This window comes from Sapajus apella, unplaced genomic scaffold (genome assembly GCF_009761245.1).
Source record: "Sapajus apella isolate SASKATOON/1434 unplaced genomic scaffold, GSC_monkey_1.0 scaffold3, whole genome shotgun sequence".
Taxonomy (NCBI): domain Eukaryota; kingdom Metazoa; phylum Chordata; class Mammalia; order Primates; family Cebidae; genus Sapajus; species Sapajus apella.
The window spans coordinates 23,505,565-23,527,160 of NW_022436943.1; the positions used below are offsets into that span (position 1 = coordinate 23,505,565).

The window sequence follows — 21,596 nt, forward strand, 5'->3', positions numbered from 1 at the left end:
AGATACATGTGAGTGTATGTTCATTGCAGTGCTATTCATGATAGCAAAGACATGGAATCAACCTAAATACCCATCAGTGGTAGACTGGATAAAGAAAATGTGGTACATATACACCATGGAAAACTATGCAGCCATAAAAAGGAATGACATTATGTCCTTTGTAGCAAATTAACACAGGAAGAGAAAACCAAACATCTTATGTTCTCACTCATAAGTGAGAGTTGAACAATGAGAACACATGGACACAGGGAGGGGAACAACACATACCAGGGCCTGTTGGAGGGTAGGGAATGAGGGGAGGGAACTTAGAGGATGAGTCAATAGGTGTAGCAAACCACCATGGCACACTTCTATGTATGTAACAAGCTTGCACATCCTGCCCATGTATCCTGAAACTGAAATTAACAAATAAAAAAAAAAAAGAAAAGAAAAGAAAGAAAGAAAGAAAAGAAAAACTAGGGAAGGCCATTCTCTGTATCTGATCTTATTTGAATTGCTCTTGGAGTCAGGAGACAATCTTGGCCCCAAAGTAAACTGTTGTGATTAGCTGGCCAGATCTCAAATCCATGTGAGATGAGTACTTTGAGCCTTCTATAACTATAGAAAAGTCTCAACCTACAAGAATTAGAGTTGTTCTAATTTATAGCACTCTTGCAATTGCACCTGTGTAATTATTTACAGCACTTAGATCGCAAGAGCACAAATTATGTCACTCAGGCTATCTGAAATCTTGAGTGTAGCCACATAAAACTTCAACCCTTATGTTGTGTCCTTGAGGTCATTCTAGCTACATGTTTCAGATACACCATCAGCTCCTGGACAAGGATTAATCACGTTTCTTGCATCTCTACAGTTCCTTTTCCAGCAAGGCACTTCTTATATAATCAACAAATGTGTAAAAATAGATATTGCATTTCCCTTTTAAATTATTATTTACAAGTTCAAAAAGCCTTATGCTATACTATGTGCAGATATTTGTTTTTCATTTCATAGTTAAATAATTATAATACTTTTAGTTATGTTTAAAAGCTGTTGGTGAGTAGGCCTTTGGGTAACTATTGCAATGCTTTACCAGAATTAAAAAATCAGCTTTATTATATCAGCATCACATACAAAAGTAATATGCAACATGTTTGAGAATTCTTTGTATATCTTGGAGTTATGATCAATATTTGATTATGTCCATGATTTTTCAAATAATGACTATAGTTTGCAAATTTAGGTTAAAAAATGGGTTTATTTATCTAAGCTCTTAAAATTCACATGGCAGAATTATTGATTTATCATAAATAGCCTGAAAAAGAAACACATTATTTTTTAAATCATATTTTAAAGATAAATTTTTCCAAAAAATATTCTAGGAAATGAATGAAAGGGATATGTAAAAGTTAAAATACACTTAAGACAGATATCTAGCATCTCCATCAAATCATGATTTCCAAGCCATAATTTAATCATATTTTATTGAAGATAGTCCTGCCAATGAAATATTAAAATAAATGTTAGGCAATTATCTTTACATTGTATGTGTCAGTTCTTTCGACAGATTTTCCAAATTGAAAAGAAATTTCAGCATCTTCCTGGGTTTTTCCTTAAGCTGGGTTTTTATTTTTCCTTTGTGATGTGCATCCCTAACTATTTCACCTCCATTCTCTGGGTTTTGCAACTTGCCTCTCAGCTAATGCTTTCATCTGAGTTACATTCATTCCATGATTTGAATACAATTACCTTATTTATAATTTTCCTAAACTTGTATGTTCTTCATGTCTGTGGTCCCTCATCCAAAAATGTACTTCACAACGCCTTCACGTATTGTTCTGTATTCAAGTCCTGCTTACAAGCTCACAACAAAAGTCTGTCCTCTATTAAGTATCCCCAGTACTCATATATAGAAATAATTGACATTTTATCTGTGCTCTCAGACTCCATTGTTTGTATCTTTTATGATGGTTGCTAACATTTATTTTTAGTGCTTGCTAATTCCCAAATTTCATGATAAGCACATTTTATAAAAATTCTTAATTCACTCAAATAACAATGTAACTCGTGTCAGTATTATAAATATTGTTTTGTTTTGTTTAGAAACTAATACTCAAGATGAATTTGCAAGTAATTTTGAAGAGATTACATACTAGAGCCCACATCTATATCTAGGCTGAGCCTAAACTCTCAATCTTCATGATACATTGTATCTTAATACTTATCACATTCTCTGTGATAAATATTAGTGTTATCAAATCAATCTTCCTCACTAGATTTCAAACTCCTTGAGAACAAAGCTACCTACACATCACTCATCTTTGTTTCTGGTCCTATCCCACTTAGTGCATTTTTTTGACCCTCGTTTGTACAAAATAAATATTTGTCAAGTATTAAATATGCTTATATTGAAATTCTTAATTTTATTTTTATTCTAGAATCAACAGGATATTTTTTATGAAAGATTTTTTTCTGTATATTGGTAGAGAAATGTAGAGGTAATTTTATGACTATTCAATATTATATTACTTTAATTATGCTGCTGGAATACCATCATGTTGTATGTCTTGTAATGCCATTAGAAATCATTTCAGAATTTCCTTTTTTAGACAAATCCCTAACTCTAGACTGTCAGTGTTTTGCTAAACAAATGTCACTATGGGTTTTGATTTGAACATCTGATCTTATCTGTCAGCTAGCTACTCATTAGATCTTTGCATTTATATTTAGACTCAATTATTACATAGTGCAAGGGCAGTGATGATTTATAAATAAAACAATGAATTATTTAACTTTATTTAAATCCTGTCCATTATCTTATGGTGAATGGGCTTTACATTTTTTCTGTAAATTATCATTGTACTAAATTCATGTTATTTCATGGCTGAAAAAATAAAATAAACAGGCTATATTGTAAATGTACCTACTAAACTACCTGTAACCAAACATCTAATATAACTAGGAAAATAATTGTGTGAATAACGATTCAGATCAAATGAACACAAAAAGCCTAACCTATTAAAAGAGTAAAAACATTTGTGCTTTGATGCCATTTTTGCCACATAAAAAATAATACCATGTGTTTCAAGAAATACATTTTACGAAGTTTATATTTTAAAATAAAGAATACAAGCTGAAATCGGTATTAAAAATATCCATGAGAAAAAAGTATATGTTAAAAATACAGACAGGATTAAATGATAATGTTTCGCTCACTAAAAAGTTGAATAAATTTTTATTATTTTTATTTTCAAAAACTTATTAAAATGATTATTTAAATTATAATTTTAGACAACTAATAATTACTTTAAAAGGACCCATTGAATAAGTATATGTATTATTTTTTCTTCAGCACATTTCTTTCTCAAACTTTACTAACCAAAAATAATGAACAGTGTGACTAATCTTTTGTCTAATTTACAAATCACTATTGATCCCTTAATAATTGCTGGGAATTTTGTTGAATCTTGGAAATCAACAAACGTAGCCAACATGATCTTTGCTTTACTAGGATTCATTGTAAAGGGTAATAAACAACAATTAAAATATTAAAATAAATGCCATAAATAAATAGAAGTATGTACAGCAAATAGACACATGAGAAAATTCCTTAATTTTACCCAAGAAAGTTGTGAAAAATGTTTGCTGAACGGTAAGGGTAGTATGCTAACTAAATTTTTCATCTAAATGTTTAAGAGCAAGTAAGAGCAAGCTAAGAGATCAAAGAAAAGAAGAAAACACTAGTCAGAAAAAATAGTCGATGAAAGGCCAAAGCTAGAAATTTGTCATCTGGAATTTGTCCATTATAAAATTCTTAACTATAGCATCTTCTTCTAACCAAAACTCAAATCTTGCCAGCCTTTTTCTAATTTGTTATTTCTAAACATCCATCTCTAGTTCAATCTGCTCCACACTTTTTAGTGTCTCCCTTTTCTCCCAGTCCATTTATCTTTGATGCTCTATTTTACCTGGAAATAAATTAGAATCATTAATGTTTCACAGTTTTACTTCTTTCAGTATATTTTAATTAGATTATTTTATGGATTCAAATACTGATGGTATTATAGCCTACAAATCTGATTTTTACAAATTTGGATCTTACAAATTTGATTTTTGATGATATTATAATCTATATTGTGATTAATTTCATTTTATAACTCTCACTAATATATAAATATATTTTATATGTTATTTCAGGTTGGCTTCCCTAGGAATAGGACTCTGAGATTCATGTACAGGATATTTATTAGGAAATGCTCTAAAAATGCACACCCAGAAGGGAGGTGGAGGCAAACTTTGGTAGAAGAGGCTAAGCTGTGATGGTGACTCAACAAGGGGGTCATCCGATCCCAGAGTGAGAGCTGACATAGAAATGGCTTTCAGAGTTTTTTGGAGTTGAGGCAAGAGGTCCAGGTTTGGCTCCTCAGATTCACCATTATAGCTCTCTATTAAGCCAACACTGTTGGCTGAATAGGAACCAATATAACGTTCCGTAAAACATTTGATCTAGTATTTCTGACTAGATGATGGCAGATGACAGGAGAGTTAACATACCCTTGGATTGAGATTTTAAATATAGACTCTTTCTGATCTTTCTTTCTGGTAAGAGTGCAAAAGAACATGCATTCATAGACTAATAGGCACATACGTCACAATTGCAGCCATGCTAATCACTACGATTAGGGCTACTGTTTGGTTTAAGTTTGTGGGAGTCTAATATCAGTCCTCAACATCTATCTGCCCTTTGAAGACATTTTGATGAATTAAGTGAAGACTTAATGAATACCACTATTCTTGCATTTTATGCCTCTTTAAGAGATCATAATATTTGCTACCCCCAACACACACTCAAAATGTGATATTCTTATTCTGATTGAGAAGTAAGAGCATTTTATTATAGTGTGTATCTGTAATTTATTTATTTTAATTACTGAATTATTAATCAATTTGTTTATCCATTGATAGCTGTTAAACATTTGGATTGTTTACATTTTCATCTATTATTAGTAAAAATCTTTGCACAAATCTTACATGATGTACATTTGCATTTTATTTGGGAAAAAAGTGGTATTTCTGGGTCATATGGTAGTCATATGTTTAGTCCTTATCAAAAAAATGCCAACTTTTTTTTTCAAAGCAGCTGTACTACTTTATATACCCAACAACAATGTGGTAGCTCTATTCTTTCTCCATCCTTACCAAAAACAGGGAATTAAAAACAAGGACCATAAGAGGCAAAACAGATAAACTGAAATTTAATCAAAATAGAAATTATCTGTTCTTCGAAAGTCATAATTAAGAAAATTAAAAAGCAAGCCATAGGCTAAAATAATTTTTTTTAATTGACAAAATAATTGTGAAACTTATGGAATATATAGTGATGTGTTCATACCTACAATGTATAGTGATCAGATCAAGGCAATTGGCTATTCATCATCTCAAACATTGATTATTTTTGTGTGTTGGGAATATTCAATATCCTCTCTTCTAGCTATTTGTGAGTATGTATAAAACACTAGAAATTATTCCATCTATATAGTTGTAATTTGATATCATTTAATGAATCTCAACCTATCTGTACTTCTGCCTATCCTTCCCACCCCAAGTAACCTCTCTTTTACTCCTTACTTCTATGAGATCCACATTTTTTAGCTTGTGCATATAATGGGAGAAAACATTTTTAATTAATTTTTCTGAAAAAGGATAAGACTTTCTAAAGAATTCTTACAAGTCAGTAATAAGAAAACAACTCAATTTTTTAAATGGGTAAAATATTTAAGTAGAAACTTGACTAAAAAATACTGATAGTCCATATGCTCACAAAAACATTCCACATTATTCAACATTCAGAATTATTAGTTATCAGGTGAATCAAATAAAAGTCTCAATAATATAATGCTACGTTTCCACTAAAATGACTAAAATTTAAAAAAGACCCACCAATTCTAGCACGTTTATTTTGATTCTTGTTTAAAACTTTTGAAGTTATAAATGTTTTTATGTATATCCCTTTGACTTTATCCCTAAGATTTAAATGTAGTGTTACAGGCCAATAGAACAGAAGAGAGAACCCAGAAAGAAATTCATGCATTTAAGTCAACCAGTCTTCAACCAAGCTGCCAAGAATACACATTAGAAAGAGGAAAATTTCTTTAATAAATGTTACTGGGAAAACTGGGTATCCAAGTACAGAAAAATAAAATTAGGCCCTTGTTTCTCACCAATTCCAAAAATTAACTGTAAGTGAATTAAAAACTTAAATGTAAAACATGAAACTTCAAAAACTACTAACAATCATAGAGGAAATTCTTTGTGATGTTTACTTTGGCTATGGTTTAGTGTCTTTCCACCCAGAAAGATTGTGGCATAATGGTTCCCCCTTTGTCGCCCCAGAATCTCACAGAAAACCTGAGAGCTCCAGGGTCTACAAGTTTGTGGCACATGTTAAGAGTTTAATTTACACATATCTGATCAGCCATAAATACCTCTTTTTGGATCACTTTATGAATAATCATGTACTGTAACAAAACAAAGATGAATTTTGTGTTCTGATCTGATCTAAAAATAATTAAATTGTACTAACCAATTTAATTTTCTAACCAAAACTTAATGAGATATTTGAGTTTAGTGTTATATTTTCCATATTATTTTGTATTGTTTATGCTTTCTTGATCATTTCATTTTTAAAAACTAATTGAGACTGCTCAATTTTTCTCATCCATTTTTTGAGAATTTTATATTTAATGAATCCTATTTTTAGTATACATTTTCCTTTTCCCTCCCACATAGCTGCAATCACTCTGAGAACCTACTGTTTTTTGTCTCATAGGAGATATTTTATATTTTTCAAATTATCACTTTTCCAGATAAGGAATCAAATTGGACATAAAATATATGGTGCTAGCCGCTTTTGAAAGGTTGTCCTGGCAGGAAAGTTCACTTTTTTGTTGAGTATTTGTTTACTCGAAGTTAGGCTGCTACAATCGCCCTTATCTGCATTCTTTTCACCTAAGGCGTTGCCTCTGAGTTAGATATGCACATCATCATTTCACAACTCCAGTTGTTTGTGGTTAATAAAGGAGCATCTCCAGGGGAGGACACAGTGGGAAAGGGAAGTTCACTCTCAAACTGGATCCTTTTTTCCACAGTATTATTAGGTTACTGTAAAGTAAGAGTCTTTCTATCTCTTCTGTAACTGAATACAACTCCAGTAAATTGGAAATTGCTGTGGCCCTGCCCCTTCCTTTCCCCTTTCAGCCTGTCTGCCTCAAGGAAAATCAGTGCATCACCTCAAGTATAAGCTCAAGTATCAGCTGAGGCTTGGGCAAATGTATGGAGATTCTGGCTCTACAAAATATTCAAAAATAGACAAGCGGGATGGCTTGCGCCTGCGGTTCCAGCTACTCAAGAAGCTGAGATGAGAAGGCCCCTTGAGCCTGGAAGTTCAAGGCTACAAGTCCTGATTGCGTCGCTGCACTCCAGCCTGGGCAACAGAGCAAGACTATCTCAAAAAAAAAAACAAAAAGTATCGTCTCAAATAATCACATTGAAAAGGATGTCAAATTGCACTCACATATGGTGTTACAATAAACCATATTATTAATAATTCTTTTCTAAAATTCTGTGTCACATTCCTCCTATGACCCAGAACAAAGACTTCCCTCTCATTTTCTCTATAATATTCGAGTATATCTTTCCTACTCTCCACTGAGACATACAAATAATCTGTTTAATATTTTAAAAAATGGTTTGAAATTATTTAAATAGTAACTAAGAATGTAATAAAAATATTGATTCATAAAGTAATTGGGAAAATATATAGGTTACCTATATGAAAGTAAATGTGCTAAAAACCTGTTCTTTCATAGTAGAAAGACAGCAAGTAATGTCTAAAACCAGAATAAATATATAAATGTGATTTAAATGTGTTTTCAGACTATGGAGAAAAAATACCTGACAAAACAGCTATGGAATTTGAATACTGTTACTACAGAAGCAAACTTGGATAACAGGTGAATGGTAGGAAAGAGAGCTCCAGGTTTTCATTGTAAGCCTTAAGTGTAATTTGTCTTTTTAAATGACGTACACATATTACCTTAATATGAGTAAAAGCAAAATAAAACTTAGTAGAATTCCATAAATATAAGACTAGCAGGTCCTTATATTTAAGACATTTTACAAAGACGTTTTAAACATATACAGAGGATACCAGCAATTGAAGCATCTAGGTTAAAAATTTATATAGCAAAAGTACATTCCTACAATGTTTAAGCCTACTTAGGGCATATATTTGTATTACTATGACAAAACTAGAAAGCAAGAAAAACTACATAACTAAAGTGCAAATGTGAGGATTATCTTTTCACTCAGTGACCAGTTGTTTGATTATTTGGAGATATGCTAATTAATTTTGCTTTGGACTCTAAAGACAAGTGTTAACATATAAATTTAATTAAATGATGATATGGTTTAGCTTTGTGTCCCTGTCCAAATCTCATCTCTTAATTGTAATCCCCACAAGTGGAGTGAGTGACCTGGTGGAGGGTGATTGGATCATGGAGATGGCTTCCTCCATGGTGTTCTTATGATAGTGAGTGATTTCTGTGAACCCAGAAAATCTGAAACAGGTCTGAGTTAATTTAAAAGGTTTATATTGCCAAGGTTGAGGACATGTCCATGATACAGCCTCAAGGAGTCCTGATGACCTGCGCCCAAGGTGGTGGGGGCACAATTTGATTTTATACCTTTTCAGGTCACAGACAGGTGAGACACAAACAGTTGCATTCTTTTGAGTTTCTGATTAGCCTTTCCAAAGAAGGAAATCCATCTTAGTGAGTAGAGGGATAATTTGAATAAAATAGGAGGCAGGTTTGCCATAAGCAGTTTCCAGCTTGAGTTCTCCTTAGTGATTTTGGGGGTCCAAGATATTTTCCTTTCACAGTTCTCACAAGATCTGATGGCTTCAAAGTAGTTGGCAGTTCTACTCTCTTGCACTGTCTCTCTTCTGCTGCCATGTAGAAAATAAAAATAAATAAAAGTTCCTCTTCAAAGCTTTCCTCTTAGTTTATTATAAATAATAACTTCTTTTAAAGTTAATTTACTCTAGACCCTTTGCTAATACTCCTGGGTAGCTGTGAGTCATATAAAGAAATAAGTGTATCCAATGTTCTTAGTTCTTACACTTTAACCTAGATATTTGCCCTGACATGCCTGGACAAGTCCAGGCAAGTGTTAGATCATAGCTCATTCCTCTTCCTTATTTGGAAGTAGTTTTACCTCTCTAAGAATTCCTCAAGTTACTTTCTCTTTTCCTTTGTTCTTTTCTGCCTTTACCTAGTTAGGAGAGTTTTCAGTTGTTAGCCAACCAGGTGCAACCTAGATTGTGAGGTCCAGTTCCAGCCAACGGAATCAGGGCACAGTAGTAGGGCAGATGTGTTAAATACAAATGGCTCTGCCACCTTTGTTCTGTGTCCTTTCCTGGCAAACTGCTGGCAAGTGTACCCTTTCTGCAGAAAGTAAAGTTGCCTTGCTGAGAGAAAATTTATATTCGAGTGCTACTTCTTTTGCAGCACTGAAAATTTACAAACAACACTTGTGAAGAAAGTACTTGCTTCTCCTTCACCTTCTGCCATAATTATAAGTTTCCTGAGGCCTCCCAGTCACGCAAATCTGTGAGCCAGATAACCTGAAAATGTGGAATGGACTTTAGAACTGGGTAACAGGCAGAGGTTAGAACAGTTTTGAGGGATCAGAAGACAGGAAGATGAGGGAAGTCTGGAACTTCTGAAAGACTTGTTGAATGGTTTTGATCAAAATGCTCATAGTGATATGAACAACAAAGTTCAGGCTGAGTGGTCTCAGATGGAGATGAGGAACTTCTTGGGAGTTGGAGCAAAGTTCTTGCTATACTTTAGCTAAGAGACTGGCAGCATTTTGGCCCTGCCTTAGAAGTCTGTGGAACTTTGAACTTAAGAGAGATGATTTAGGGTATTTGAAAGAAGAAATTTCTAGGCAGCAAAGTGTTCAAGATATGACCTGGTTTATTCTGAATGCATACAGTGATATGCATTCACAAAGAGATTATCTGAAACTGAAACTTTTGTTTTAAAGGGAAGGCAGAACATAACAGTTTGGAAAATTTGCAGCCTGACCATGTGGTAGAAAAGCAAACCCCATTTTCTTGGGAGAAATTCAAGTGATTGACTGTAGAAATTAGCATAAATAAAGAAAAGTTTAATATTAATAGCCAAGACAATGGTGAAAATGTCTCAATCATCACAGCAGCACCTCCCATCACAGGCCTGGAGGCCTAGGAGGAAAAAAAAATGGTTTTGTGGGCCAGTCTCAGGGTCCTACTGGTCTGTTCAGGCTGAGGACATGGTGCCCTGTGTTCCAGCCACTCCAGCTCCAGCCAGGGCTAAGAGGTACAGCTCACAGCTCAAGCCATTGCTTCAGGGGGTGCAAGCCTCAAGCCTCAGTGATTTCCACATGGTGTTGGGCCTGTGGGTGCACAGAAGACAACAGTTGAACTTTGGGAGCTTCTGCCTAGATTTCAGAGGATGTCCAGACACGCCTGAATGTCCAGACAGAAATATGCTGTAGGAGCAGAGCCCTCAAGGAGAGCCTCTACTAGGGCAATGCAGAGAAGTAATGTGGGGTTGGAGCCCCCACACAGAGTTCCCATTGGAGCACTGCCTAGTGGGGTTGTGAGAAGAGGGCCACTGTCCTCCAGACCCTAGAGTAATAGATCCTCTGATAGCTTGCACTGTGCACCTGGAAAAGCTACAAATGACACCAGCCCATGAAAGCAGCTGTAGGAGGGTGGCTGTACCATGCAGACCCACAGGGGCAGAACTGCCCAAGGCCTTGGGCGGGAGAGGAGGGGGCATGTCTTGCATCAGTGTGCCCTGGTTTTGAGATAGGGCAAAAGAGATTATTTTGGAACTTTAAGATTTAATGAGTATCTTGCCTGGTTTTGGACTTGCATGGGGCCTGTGGCCCCCTTATTGTGGCCAATTTCTCATACTTGGGATGGAAATGTTTACCTAATGCCCATATCCCTATTATATGGTAGAAGTAACAAAGTTGCTTTTGATTTTACACGTTCCTAAGACCTTGCCTTGTCTCAGATAAAACTTTGGACTTGGACCTTTGAGTTAATGCTGGAATGAGTTAAGACTTTGGGGAATTGTTGAGAAGGCATGTTGGTTTTAAAATGTAAGGAAGATTGCTTCTCAGCCTTTTGGTTAAGATCAAGTGTAAAATGTAAGGAAGACATGAGATTTGGGAGGGGCCAGGGGCAGAATGATATGGTTGGGCTCTATGTTCCCACCCAAATCTCAAGTCAAATTGTGTCGAGGGAGGGAGGGACCTGGTGGGAGGTGATTGGATCATGGGAGCAGTTTTCCCCATGCTGTTCTTGTGATAATGAGCTCTCACAAGATTTCATGGTTTAAAAGTGTTTGGCAATTTCCCTCTCACTTTCCTTCTCTCCTGCTGTCTTGTGAAGAAGATGCTTGCCTCTCCTTTCACCGTGATTATAAGTTTCCTAAAGCCTCCCTGGCAATGCAAAACTCTGAGTCAATTAGACCTCCTTTCTTTACAAATTATCCAATCTCAGATAATTATTTATAGCAGTGTGAAAATGGACTAATACAAATGAGTATATAAAATATGAGTATCTGTAAAAATATGAAATGATTTTTGAACACTAATGAAGCACCTGATTTCAGTGATTTTTTTCCTCAGTTTTTATTTAGAAAGTTTAGTGAAACAAACATGGTGTCACGGTTTAGAAATACTTTAATCTCACTTTAATTTAACATTGTAAAAAATCTACTAATTTTTGATTTCCAACAGTAAAATTTATAAAAAATAATTTTACATTTATAAAATGAATTTTTATTTCACAATAAATTATCCATTTCTATTACCTGAAAAAAGTTGTGTACTATATAAAAGCAATAACTTCCCTTATCAATATTTTGAATATATTTTGAAAACATCAGTTCCTTTTTTCCAGCATCTTTGGCAGTTCAATATATAAAAATATAATATTATAAATTCCCTGACCATAGTTATTGAAGCAGAATCATCACTAATAATTTCAAAGACATAGCTGTTTAGTAAATATACATGAATAAATTACAGGGTTCAATAAAAGTGGATTTTATCTTTTATATTTTAAAGGCATTTGCTATTTTCTGAACGTTTGTTTTTTCCAAAATTCACGTGCTGACACCTAGTCCCCAGAGTGATGGTATTAAGAGGTGGGGCATTTGGGGGCTGATTCAGTCATGAGGATTAGTACCTTTATTAAGGAGACCTGAGAGAACTACCTTGTTCTTTTCATGTGTAAGGACACAGGCTAGAAGATGCTGTGTATGATCCAGAGGCCTAATTTGCTGATTCCTTAATCTTGGACTTCCCACCATTGATAACAGTGAGAAATAAATTTCTGTTGTTTAGAAGCTACCCAGTTCATTGTATTTTGTTACAGCAGCTTGCACAGACCAAGGCAGTATGTTTTTTAATATCTTCTAAGGGAATCCCCCAAAAAAGTAAATGAAAATCTATAAAAGATAACATTCTTATTCATGAAATAGAAACTACAGTAAATTTTCAAAAAATAAAAGTTAAAAAACTCCCCCTACTTGATATATTTTACAGCTTCACAAGGGTACTAGGTCTTGCAGGAATTATATTAAACGTATTAAATCAATGATAGCATTTTAATAATCATTTTTCTACTTTAAGAGTTCAATTTTACTTTACGAGCCAATAAGTTACTTAATATTACTATAACCTTTTTACTTATAGGGTAAGTAGGAGATATGACATCATAATCTTAGCTATTTTTAAAAGTCCTGAGACAGATTATTTAATTTAATCTTTTACAACTTAGGATTCTCTTTAAAAATATATATTATTGATAATTACTCAACCAGTTTTTCCAATTTTCCTTCTCCTCAACCAGAGAGGAATCACTGCCTCCTGAGGTGGCCCATGCTTAATTTGTTTTAAAATAAATTCCAGCTTTAGGTGATATCAGAGAGGTCAAGCCTCCAATAAACTGTACTCCTCAGTCTAGAATTTGACATTCGGTACATCCCTGGGCTGCTGGATTTTAAAAAATCTGCTAAGCCAGTTATTTTACTTTGTTTTTGTTTTCATCAAAATCTATCTGGTGAATCTTTTACTGTTTCTGATGACTTGTTAAAACTACAAAAGTAGTTTTTTATTCAAGCCGCAACAATTTTATACTCAGTGCTTATCTGTAAATACATATGATAGGCAACATGATGAATAGTATCCAATCATCACTCAACTGTGTATATTTAAAAAGCCCACTATGAGAAAGAAGTTCACATTTTCATTCCACAGCAAAGATTCATTAAAGGCAACTAGACCTGGGCTTGAATGTGGTTTTCTTATTCGTTATGTTTATGAACTTTGGTTATGTTCCTTAAACCCTCAAGCTAAAGTTTCCCTTATTTATAAAAGAGAGATAATGATATCTTCCCTAAAGTGTTATTGTGAGGACTAAATGAGGAAAATGGGTGGTAGATGGCTAGCTTGTCCACAGAATCTGTTAACTCAGAGTGGCATGGCTTTGGCTGACACAGGCTTTGCACCTATAGATAATTCTCCTGGCCACTCTGGGGACCAGCTGTGGGCATATGCTAATTTCTAGTCAATGGATAACTATTTCTAAGTCAGGAAAAATACATAGGTGCCTCTATTGGTTGAGTCACTGTTTTAGGGGTTTCTTTGCTACAATTTACCCTGTATCCTAACTGAGAAACCCAACATGTTTTAGCTTAACACACATCTTCAGATAAAGTCAGATTTCAAAAAATATCCAGTCATCCTTGGAATGGCTTTTTATAATTTTCTAATCTTAAGATAGGAATATTTAACTGTAAAACAAAAAGTTGCTTCTTTGCCACAGAGTGTCCCTAAAAAATCCTTCTTGAAAAAGATACAGCCTATTCTACAGGAACTGCTTTATTTTTCTAATTTGCAAGTTTATAATTTATTTTTAAAAACTTAGCTCATTTGATATTAAACTGGTTCTGATCTACTATTCTCAGTCAAATATGAACACTTTGTTCTGCATCACATCACAATGAAGCAATTATTTACAGATTTAAATTAACATTAATAAAACAAATGAAAGTCATACATAAGATTCAGTTGGTTCAGGCACAGTGTAGGAGCAGTTGGAAAAAATACCCTATATAAACATCTTCAAACTCAGCTATACATTGGTTGTAGGTGAAAGTTTTACATAGTAGCAACAACAAACAGAATGAACATATAAACAAGAAAATAGGACACCATCTTATAACAGCACCATGGAGAAGGCTTGGCTAAGAGTTTGCCAAAAGTACTATCCTGAGATATTTCAAGACCAACAACTTTTCACATTTATGTAGTGCCGTTCTGAAGTAAACACATTTTCACAATTGCTTTTGTTTGGAGAGATGCTGGTGTGAAATGACTGATGCTTGGTTTGCAGCTATTTTGTACTGTTCTTGCCCAGAGCCTTGTGGTGGGGAAGGGAGTGGGGTTTCAGGAGTTGCTGAAAAAGAATCAGAGAATTGCATGTGATGAGATGGTGGCAGTCAGCTTTCTCCACCCCATTAAACCCTACACAACACCAATACACATTAGCATAATTTGGAAATGTTTTTAAAAGATCCTATATAGAGTAGTGATTTGTAGAATGCATTATTGACCTATGATATACTGTTAGAGAGTACTCTCACCTTACCTCCCCAAATAGCATTAAATAGAAAGAGGTCACATTAAATTTTTTTTTCATAGTCACTTTAAGGTATTTTTTGCCTTTCTTATTAGCGTTTATAAGCATTTGATTCTCTAATAAACCTAGCAGGAAAAAAGGCAGTGAAAAGAATTAACAGAAGGATAGTTTTCTCAAATATTAGAAAGCAGTCTTTATAATTCTTACAATCAAAATTCACATAAAATAAAAATATATTTGGTTTGGATTCCACTAATTCAGACATATGAGATGACAGAAAAAATTAAGGTTAAGATATTTTATAAATGTTCTGAAATCTAAGTTGTAGTCAAAAGCATCTCGAAAATACTGCCTTTTTTTGCTTCAAAATTATTCTATTATGATCGAGCTTGCCTGTCCCATCCCCTTTGATGCAAAGAGCAATCCTGAGTAATTGAATAGAAAGTAATTGAATATAAAAAGATTGAATTGAATATAAAAAGTGACAGTTTCAATACTTCATTTTCTAGAATAGTATTTCTTTCTAATGTAAAATCTAACCATATTATAAAATAATCTAGGAGTTATTCTGTAATTTTTAGAAACTTGAAATATTTTAGCACTCACGCTTATTACTACTGTATTATTCCACATAGTAAACAGAACTAACAGAAAATGTTAGATGATCAGATTGAGGATTTGTAAACTTTATAGCTTATGTCTCAACAGTTTTAAAACATTATATACAACACAAGAACAATATCCCTTTGCCTGGTATTCATTAATGCATGAGCTTTATATTATTGTTAAGGATGGATTAGCAATTACTTAGAAAGAAAATTTTTAAGTGCAGTTTAAATGACAAACGAATATCAAAATCTGCTTTAAAAATTATTTCTGGCTATTTAGAATGGATCTAAAACAGCAGTAGCCTTTTTAAAAGAACTTAAATTTTTGGTTGTGTTTAATATCCTGCTTTGCATAAAATATAATTTATTCCAAATGATCATAGTAAAGTTTTCTTTTACAAATAAATCCCACAAATAGTATGTGGAAAGAGCAAGAATAAAAACTAGTATAACAATGTGATTTTTAAAAGAGTAGGGTCAGCAAATATGTTTTTAAAATCCTGGAACACTAGCCCTTAAAAAGTAAAAAATTCAACCACCAGCAGAACTGTCTAACTCTCTTGCCAGTTGACTACTCCAATGCTTAATGTGTTGTTAATGTGTTTTATTTTCCGAGTTTATGAATAACTGATCTTTAAGAGACACAACTCCATAAACTCTCTAGTATGGTATTAGGCTTGTCCTTCTCTTTTTGCTCTTGATTACCTATTAAATGAAAATGGTAACATCTATTCTGCAAGGAAGCTCCCAAATAATGTCTTTCAAATACTTTGGGAATCCCAGATTATGCCATATTTTTCTATAATTTATATTTTTTCCTAACAATTTCATTTCTTCCTCTCTCTCGTATACTCAAAGAATTTTGGTTTCAGATACTATTTACAAAAATATCTACCTGTGCTTGTATCGAAAAGAGCATGGGAACATGTAGTTCTATAGCCTCTATGTACTCTACCAATGGCTAGAAGTCAGGTGGCACTTGCTAAATTGTGGCATTGCATACAACCTTTGGGGGAACAAAACAGTGTTGTAGCTAGTTTTTAAAGTCTACTGTAAATTCAGTAGGTAATAAAAGTATGCATAACAATCACATCACAATAACTCAATTCATCTCAGTGAGTTCGTAGGTTTGGGGTTCAGAGGCAATAGATCAAAGGTAAATCTGGGCTTAATTAGTGGAAATTCAGAAGAATTAATCAGTTAATCTAGATATTTTATCAAATAATTAGAGATTTGTATCACCAGAGTAGCTTAGAAAAATAGCATTAGCAGGAAGTCTACAATAATAGATTAACTTAAATACTCGCAATCTCTATAGTATTTACATAGTCATTTGTGTTCCAAGGAGTTTTCATAAGCAACCCTCACTGCACAATTCTGATGTGAATGAATTCTGGTTACCATAGCTTAGTTAAGCAGCACCAGTCTGGCAACATGGTTCAAGTTTCAGTTACCATGGTAACTTACAATTAACAGTGAGTAATTGCATAAATACAGACTCCACTGCCAACTCTTCAGTCTGCAAACAAGTACCTGAATAACAGATGTGCTTTATGATCAGCGGCTGATCATGTCACAACTTTTAGTCTGTCCATGATTGGCCACTGAGCATCTTTTATTCAGTGCAGGCATGGAAAACAAACTGCACACAGTAGCTGTGTTGCCTCCTTGTTTCTTAGTGGCAAATTCACATGACATTTTACAAAGTTGAATAATTAAATTAGAATTGTGATTTACCTTTGTTGGTAAAAGTGAGGAAAAGGAATAAAGGTAAAAGGTAAAAGTGCAGAAAAGGAATAAAAAGTGATAATGCTGGAAGTGACATACAAATAGAACACAAACAAAGTCACAGAAGTAGCTGACCATGGGAATGTCGCTGTTGCTGCAGTTTGAGACCCTACATACGCAGCCAGGAACCTAGTGAAGGCAAACGTGTCCACATAAATGAGAAAGCTGGATATGCTGAAAAGGGAGGTGTCCCAAAAGAAGTGAAACCAGCAAGAAAATTTCACATTAAGTGAAGTCTCGGAAACATATCAGGACATTGAGAATGCAACGGATAAAATGTTGAAAGCTGATCCAAATTTCCCATGAGTAAAACTCATCAGGGCCTAGAAAAGATCCTCACTTCCTAATTTAAGTTTTAGAATGTGACAAGAACTGTTCAAACTGCATTTCACAATTGTTTTGTAAAGAAGTAAAACACTTTGATTCTCAATATTGCTAATGTTTTAAATTATAGTGTATCAACTGAAATATTTTATACTTAATTCTACAAAATAAGTATAAAGATTACATTTCTTTTGTTTCCATAAACATTAAGAGAGTTCTCAATGTTTTGACAAACATTTTTAAAGGTCCCAAGCAGGAAATAATTTTCCCATTGATTATTAAGGTTACCTTGCATGGTTTCAGCTTGCATTGTTGTTTTTATGTCTCACACTACCATGCAAAGCAAGGACTACTAGTATACTCTTTTGCACTTCCCAGACCTATGAAGTAGAAAGATTTTTCCTACATTTTCATTTTAAGAAACACACTCATGTTTAGGGAGAATAAGTGACAAGCTGAATAACAATATTTTACTGCTGAGTCCCGGATGGGAAATTACACCAAGTTTTTGCCATTTCTGGTTACTAATAGATTCTCCCCCACAATTCCACTTTTTCTAGGGTAATTAAGAAATATCGTGGTTGAAAAGTAGCCTATGTACTCACAGATCTGGTCTGCATGAACCAGTGTTGACATGGGACCTAAAAGTATAGTTTGTCCTGTTAATGGATCTTGAGACAAATGTGGATGCATTGGATGATGGAGATGACTACCATCATTGGAAGCCCCTACACAAGATAAAAATATGCTGTGTTAGTGATATTTAATCAGGAACAGCAAGTTTACCTTGAAACAAATGTTTTGATTGACAGCTTAAATATTGCTATTTTTGCCAAGTGCTTTTTGGGAATTCAAAAATAAATTGACAGAACCACTGGCATATTTAGAACAATGTCAGCTTTCACTGTACATTGGCTAGATTAATGTTGTATCATATTATGTTGTATATTAATAATGGACCTTGTGTGCCATTTCCTGGAATCATTAGGTTTGCTGCCTGTTGTTAAGGCAATTCCAAGAATCACTTACCTCAAGTTTATAGTATTTGGAATGAATGTAATAGCATGACCAACTTTCATTTCAGAAAGATATCATTAGGAACACATTATGCACCAGAAAACTAAAAATAAATATGATGATTTTACAAGGAAATTTAACCTATATCAGAATGCAAAATAAATGGTTTCTTAACTTATTCCTGACATTTATTGCAACAATAAAATATCATTTTCCCCTTCTACTATTTTGCGTCAATTAATTACTTTAGGGGCACAGTGTTCATTTTAAGAATATATATATATATATATATATAAGAATATATATATATATATATATTAGGTTATATTGCAATTCCAGTATCCTTGAGGTTTTAAATGAATCAGGGCATGAAAAACCATGATATATTTGACGAGGTCATAAAAACAGGAAATTTCTTTCTGTTTGCCATGTTTGGAAGGATCTGAAAATTGAAGTCAGAGGGGCTGTGGAGTAGAGGTAGTAGAGGGTAATAACAATGAGGATTTGAATCTGTTCAAGTGTTTTTGTCTCTGACAGGTCTTGCAACCTTTCTAAATGTAAAAACATTAGTCCATTATGTCATAGCAAAAGAGACAAATTCAGGAGCATCACAGCAACTTAAATAGATGAATTAAATATGAACAAAAAAATTGATAGATCAAACTTATGTTTTGTGTAATTCTAAGCAATAAAGTAGAAATTCTTCAATGTACTCACCACCTAGTAACATTTCCTGAAGTAAGTTGTCAATTTTAACCATCCCAAATAGTTTAACGAACTGTATTTGCTCAATCATTTGCCAAGTGATGCTCTGCAGTGTGGGCAGGAGCAGAAGCAACTCTCCAAACCTGCCCCGGGAGTCATACTGCCGATCATTGATGTAGTCCTCCAAACCGATCTGCACTTGAAATCGCATGTTCTTAATTTTTATTGGATCGCTTAGCCCTTTTGCATCTAACAAAGGAAATAAGAAAGGCAGCATACAGATTTAACCTAATTAGAGTGTGAGAGAGTAAATGTGCTAATCTTGAAAAGTGGTTTAATTTTTATCATGTTAATTCTTTAGTGGCATTTTGAAAACCAACCTGGATCAAAAAATACAATTGCCTTTAAACAAGCATACTCATTGTCATCAATCTGGATTTCTTGAAATGGTCTAACCAGCTCATCTAGAACCCGATTGGCCACACGGCTAATCTCAACTTCACAGCTGTTGCGGTGAATAACGTAGTTGTTTCCTATGTGAGAGAAAACAAAAGAAAATTAACCACCTCTCCCAAAATTGTCAGCACTGTTTAAAATTTAACAAACCTGCATTCAACATAGTCTACCCTTTAAGGAATAGTGATGTACTTTCTCTCAGTGGTGTTCTTAGTTATGCTAGAAAAACTTAAGAATGCTTAAAGGACCAATAACATTGATAATGTGATCACATGCATTTTAATGATCTCAGTCACTGACGATAACACAAAAGTGCAGACTAATAACAAGGTAATAAATGACAAGAAAAATCTCAGTATAATGATTAGTTTTTCTCTGTTTCGGTCATCTATTAGTTTTATGCGCTAATGACTATAATGCAAACCCTAAAGAATCTTTCTTGTTTACAGCAGATTAAAAACCGCACGTTGATACTCAAGGCATATGAAGGAGTAAACACTATTGTGACAGTTTTAACAAGTCTAAGTAATGAAGGCTGATTTTTTTAAACTAGCAGATGAATTATCTTGAGTTGCCTCTGATAGTATGTTTTCTTTTCCTGGACTTCTTTAAATAGAAGTGGGACAACCACTTTATAAGCCTGACTTTAAGGGAGTTCAGAAATTGGGTAGAGAGCTGGAAGACCTAATCCCTAAAGATCTTTCTAACTTAGAAATTCTCTGGCTATAATATGATGAACGTTTTTATAGCTTCTAAAATAACAGCTAAATTGTTATTCTCTGGTTTTATAAAAAGACAAATATTCTAAATTCTTTCACTGCAGGCAAAGACAATGCTCAGGGTAACAGCATGTTCATCGGTAGCCTCATTCTTTTTTCTCCTGCTTTATTGAGGTATGAAGGCCAAAAAAATTGTATATATTTAAGCCCTACAATGTGATTTTTTGGTTTGTTTATCTGTTTGTTTGTTTGATTTTAGACGGCATCTCTCTCTATTGCCCAGGCTGGAGTGCAGTGGTGTGATCTTGGTTCACTGCCTCTGCCTCTCGAGTTCAAATGATTCTTGTGCCTTAGCCTCCACAGTAGCGAGGATTACAGGTGCCCACCACCACTCCTGGTTGATTTTTTGTATTTTTAGTAAGACAGGATTTCACCATATTGGCCAGGCTGGTTTTGAATTCTGGACCTCAAATGATCTTCCCACCTCAGTCTCCCAAAGTGCTGGGATTACAGGGGTAAGCCACCACACCTGGCCCAGTGTAATGTTTTAATGTGCATCTACATTATGATATAATTACCATAGTCAAACTAAGTAACATATATTTCATGTCACATAGTTACTACCTTTTTTTGAGCTTCACTTTTTCTTTATGAAAAGTTAGCTTACCTAATTATTCACGGTAAATCAATTGAGAACTAAAATGTATGTAGTAGACATTTTGTTTTCTAGGTATATTGCATTCAGATATATACAAAGAAGAGTATTCTAGGTGTTTACTAGAAACGCAAGAGAGGTATTTAATAGCATTTCAGGGAATAGTCTCCACAATCACAATATGTGGTTTAGAATCTCGGTTGTATGCTTTTCTAGCTTTGTAACCTTTGGTAAACTTTCCCTACCTTCATTTCTTCACCTGCAAAATGGGCTGAAAATAATAATGCTAATCCTTTAGGGTCATTTGAAGGACTAAATGAGATAAAATATATATATATATATATGTGTATATATATATATATTTAGTACTTAGAGCAGTGCATTTACACAGTAAACCCACAATAATATTAGATATTGTTATATTATCTTCAATGTATTTACATTTGGGGCTAAAACATCTAGTGCAAAAATACAATAATCTAGTCATATTTTCACACATGCCAGACAGAGGTAAAGCTGGTAAGTGTCAGAAGGCTCTCAACCCTCAAAACCTAATTGTGTAAGTTAAGTAAGGTAGC

At 34.0% G+C, this 21,596-nt stretch overlaps 1 protein-coding gene across 3 annotated transcripts in view; it reads right to left on the reverse strand.

Moving 5' to 3' along the window:
- Positions 1-11,722: 11,722 nt before the first annotated feature.
- The window catches only part of HNF4G (hepatocyte nuclear factor 4 gamma), a 137,063-nt gene continuing 127,189 nt past the window's right edge, over positions 11,723-21,596 (reverse strand). For all 3 annotated transcript variants that reach the window (XM_032250941.1, XM_032250947.1, XM_032250935.1), the window contains 4 exons: positions 19,569-19,721; positions 19,201-19,437; positions 18,072-18,194; positions 11,723-14,563 (listed from right to left, as the gene is read on the reverse strand). In XM_032250941.1, coding sequence (XP_032106832.1) covers positions 14,442-14,563; positions 18,072-18,194; positions 19,201-19,437; positions 19,569-19,721 — 635 coding nt within the window. In that variant the 3' untranslated portion in view covers positions 11,723-14,441. The remainder of the gene's footprint in view (positions 14,564-18,071; positions 18,195-19,200; positions 19,438-19,568; positions 19,722-21,596) is intronic.